General features: G+C 38.0%; 1 protein-coding gene across 1 annotated transcript; it reads right to left on the minus strand.

The window, feature by feature from the left end:
• Nucleotides 1-3,041: 3,041 nt before the first annotated feature.
• Nucleotides 3,042-3,695, minus strand: LOC133832009 (uncharacterized). Its single transcript, XM_062262405.1, has one exon. It carries the CDS (start codon nucleotides 3,693-3,695, stop codon nucleotides 3,042-3,044), a length of 654 nt encoding a protein of 217 aa, XP_062118389.1.
• Nucleotides 3,696-4,662: the final 967 nt, after the last annotated feature.

A 4,662-nucleotide genomic window follows, 5' to 3' on the forward strand; every position in this document is an offset into this window, starting at 1 on the left:
CAGTCCTGGTTCTGTGAGAGGAGAGAAACTAGCGAGAAGACAACTACAACTCTTGCACCGACCTGTGAGAAAGATTTGGTGGATATGGTTGAGAAAGCTCAATTCTTAATCCCTTATGCAATAGGGAGGCATGAGTTCCATGTGTTAGATGGTGAACTAAATGGTGAAGTCAACCTCCTAAATAAGACATGCACATGTGGCGTGTTTCGGCTTATTGTCATTCCATGTGTTCATGAACTATCTGGATCCCTTAAGAGAGGGTGAACTTGTATTCTCTGTGTTCAGATTACTATAAAATTGAGATATGGAGGTCCTCTTACACATAATCTATATATCCTACTGTTAACGAGGAAAAGTGGATTGTTCCACATGACATTATGACAATGAAAGTGAGAACACCTGCGCAAAAAAAAATTCTTGGTCGTCCAAAGAAGAAACAAGGTAGGCCTAAGAAGAAACGCCATCCTTCCAATGGAGAAAAAGTGGTTGTAGAACGCAAGTGCAGCACATGTGGAGGTCTAGGCCATAATAGGGCAACTTGTAACGTTCGAGTTTGAAATTTATGGCATCAATGTTAAACTTTTTATTTGTGTACTAATGGACTTTGTTAATATTTTTATTTGTGTACTAATGGACCTTGATTGGCATCGATGTGGCATCGAAATGGAAGTATGCCATTTTGAAAGGAGGTCTACCATTGATATGCCATTGAAACGGCATAGATGTGGCATCAACATGTCTAAATTAATTGTTCTTTAATCATTTAGCCATAAGCATCGATGTGGCATCAAAATACCATCAATGTGGCATCGAAATGGAAGCATGCAATTTTTAAAGGAGGTCTACCATTGATATGCCATCGAAACGACATCGATGTGGCATCGACATGTCTAAATTAATTGTTCTTTAATCATTTATCCATAAGCATCGATGTGGCATCAAAATGGAAGTATGCAGTTTTTAAAGGAGGTATAGCATCGATTTGCCATCAAAACGACATCGATGTGGCATCGACAAGTCTAAATTAATTGTTCTTTAATCATTTAGCCATAAGCATTGATGTGGCATTGAAATATCATATAAAAATTTTAATTGCTAAAAATATACTATTGTGTACCATCAAATAGTCATCGAAATGACATCGATGTGACATTGTTTATAGACAAAACTAAGGAGAAATAAAAATAAATGTTCTAACAGATAGAAAAAGTCAAGGGTACACATTCTCGTAAAAAATGCTTGCGCATAATTTATCCCTGAAGTACTGAATGTGGTCCTCGATGACATATGATAAGGGAATGTCTACAAGAATAAACTCCAAGTGCTTGATGGCGAATACGCCGCAATCTCCGCTGAGATCAAGAAATCGCATTTGTGAGTTTATTGAAAATTAATGGAGAACATGGTTATAAAAAACTGAAGTTAGTACGTCTAAATACCTGGTTCTACATTGTGGGACAATATCAGTGGACATGCGCCGCCAATCAAAGTTTGGAACGGTGATCTTCGATATAACTATTTTCAACTTGGGGTGTCCTTTAAACATACCAGAAGCATTGAGTAAATATGGAAGCATACTAGTCTAAGGCTCCATCAACTCAGTAAACTTACCATGACTAAAGTTGGAATGATCTGAGTCAAATACAATGATCATCCAACCAACCAGATTTATCTCGCAAAGGACCCAATCATAATTTTCCAGGCACCAGTAGAAGTAGATCTCGTTGCAATCACCCCAAGGCTTCTTGTATTTTTTAGCATCTCCTTTCGTGAAATTAAGAATGTCCACATCCTATTGGTAAGTCCTGCTCTTGTTCTTAAAGTCGTCATATCTAGCAGGAATATACTGTGCAAATGATGAATCAAGTACGGTGGCTTTCATGGGGTACATATTTGACAACTCAAAAAGACATCTCCGTATAAGGTAATTCACAGCATCGAGATGCTACAAATAAACAGAGTATCGTTAAAATAGAGTATTGTTAAAATGAGATGAATGTGTTGACTGCAAATATAAAAGACTTATAGTTTCTCATAACCATTCTTTTGCCACCTTCAACTTCAGGAACCAAACAGGGGTGCCATTACAACCTTTCAACTTCCTCGGTCTGTTGTTGTCAATCTCACCGAGTACCATCACTTAAAAGTTGTTAACATATCTTGATCCAACACCTTTAAAGGATGGATCGTAATTGGGTCCTTAAACTTTGGTTTCTTGGCTGCTAGAGTATAGTCCTCATACCTTATTGGTCTCTGCCTAGTGCGCATATGTGTAACGGGAGAAATTAGTATACAATCTCATTAAAAAATGTAATAACTCATGGATTAGTAGTACCTAAGACTGTCTGTACTGGCTAAGGAGGTGTGGCTTCTCCAACAGGAGGCTCGTAACATGTGGGGAGAATGTCATACTCTACAACCTTTGCTAGAGTAGGTGCAGGAGTAGGTATACCACCAAGTGTTGCCAGCTTCTCCAATATGACTTCTTAATTCTTAAGGAAGATACCTAGAGTGGCCTTAACCTCATCCACTGCACCTGATAGTCTGACCATCTCACCCAACACAACCTTATAAGCCCAAGGAGCAGGAGAAGAAGTAGGTTTTGCACTAGTATCTGGAGCAGTCTCCGTCGGGGCATCCTCCACAAATATGCCAGCCTCAATGGCTATCTCACCCACCGCAGCAGCCTCTACCTTAGGATCGTAAGGTCTTCCATCCTCTAGCGCAGGCTGGATCATATCCTGCAGCATCGCATACCTAGGAGCATCATTCTCTATCCTCTGATCTATGGTGCCGAAGAAGTCTTGCTCGTCTGGTCGAGACCTTAGGATAGAAATGCATGACAGCCGTAATGGAAACAAAACAAGAAAATTAGAAACTTCATAAGTTGATTGGTATACGGAATTGAATTTTTAAAATTTTAAATAGCTAACACGTCTCCTCGTAAGTACATCCTTCACATGTGAATGCTTCAGCTAGCCTGTGCTCTCCCACTATTGCATCCTAGGGAACTTTAATCCACAGGGCTTTGCGTATTCCTTCTACAAATCAAGAATCATCTTGTATGCCCAATATTGTAAGGCTGGTGGATACCCTTTGCAGGTGTACTTTGCCTCCACCTGAACACCCTTAGAAGACTCCACCTTAGTGGTCTTCTTCGCCTTCTTACCAGGTATTGTAGCACCAATCGTTTTCATACCTCTTCTAAATTGTTTCACAGTTGTATCTAATGAAAGGGATCCCCATGGATACTTCTCAAAATAATATAAATCCTCGACCATTGACAATGAATCTCGCCAAATAGCATTGTCATTCTCAGCGGCCAATAGTATCCCCTCCACAAAGTAAACCAAACCAAGCTTGTACAAATCATCAGGTACATCGCACATACTAAAAGCTCGTTCCAACATATTGAACTTAATGTCTTTCTTGGGTACCACATTGAAATATGTATTGAGTAGGCGGGAGGATGTAAGGTGAGGTTGAATGTCAGCGGCAAGTGATAGGCAGGAGCATCTCAGGCCAGTCATAATGGAAAACTTGTTCACCCTAAACATATAAAAGTTTGGGCCCATCAAGAAGTGCACCTCATCGTCACGCGGAGACTTCACCTTCCGCAAAAGCAGTGCGTGCACCAATGCCCCAGAGAACGAAAATGCTAGGGGCTGTGAAGAATGGTCCAAAAACAGACTCATTCACCCTCCCCAACAATCCATGCTCCTCAAACCTTTTCTTCAATTTAGTTAACCTCCTGGAACCCTTATAGGTCATACGACCAACATAATAATCCTCTATGGGGATCTCAAGCGGTGGGATAAGTTTGGGTGGCATCTGCAAAATATCCAAAAAAAAGAGTGAGAATTAGTTAAATTTACAAAAAAAAAAAAAACTCAGTCTGTTGTTGTCATCGAAATGTCATCGCTTTACCAATTATTTGACATCGAAGAAAAAAGCAAAAATCAACATATACAAGTATGCATCGAAACAACATCAAAATACTATCACTATACCATCGAAACTGATTTTACAAATCAACAAACAAACTATCGATATGGCATCGATATACATTTAACAAATAATAACTAAACTAAGCTACCCTCAAATCAGCATCGAAATAACATTTAAATTTCATTGATTATTTACAAAATAAATCAACAAACATTGTATCGATATGCCATCAAAATAGCATTGATTATGCATCAAATATCTTTCAAGCAGATAACATATAAAATTCATTGACATCACATCGACATATCATTGATTTAACATCGATGCATCACCATTTAAATTAATGTGATCAAATAACCATCAAAATGACATCGAAATAGCATCGAAATTAATAGATTTATCAAATGAAAACTAAAACCAAGAAAACTTCGAAATTGCATCGATGGACATTTAACAAATAACAACTAATACTAAAAACCATCGAAATATCATCAAAATTTCATCGATTTTATATCAAAATAAAACTAAAAACTATGCAAGCGTCAAAATGGCATCAATATTTCATCGATATAGCATCGATTTACTATCGCCTTTATTTAATAATCCACCGAAAATTCATCAATTGAGCATCGATGACACAATATTTCGATTATTAAAAAAATATACACATGCACTGAATGTCATCGAATTACCATCAATTAAGCATCAAAATGG

Source organism: Humulus lupulus, chromosome 4 (assembly GCF_963169125.1).
Source record: "Humulus lupulus chromosome 4, drHumLupu1.1, whole genome shotgun sequence".
In the NCBI taxonomy this organism is placed as follows: domain Eukaryota; kingdom Viridiplantae; phylum Streptophyta; class Magnoliopsida; order Rosales; family Cannabaceae; genus Humulus; species Humulus lupulus.

Bases quoted from the DNA above. Each gene is read 5' to 3' on its own strand.
- LOC133832009 (XM_062262405.1), bottom strand. From the start codon at position 3,695: ATGAGTCTGTTTTTGGACCATTCTTCACAGCCCCTAGCATTTTCGTTC.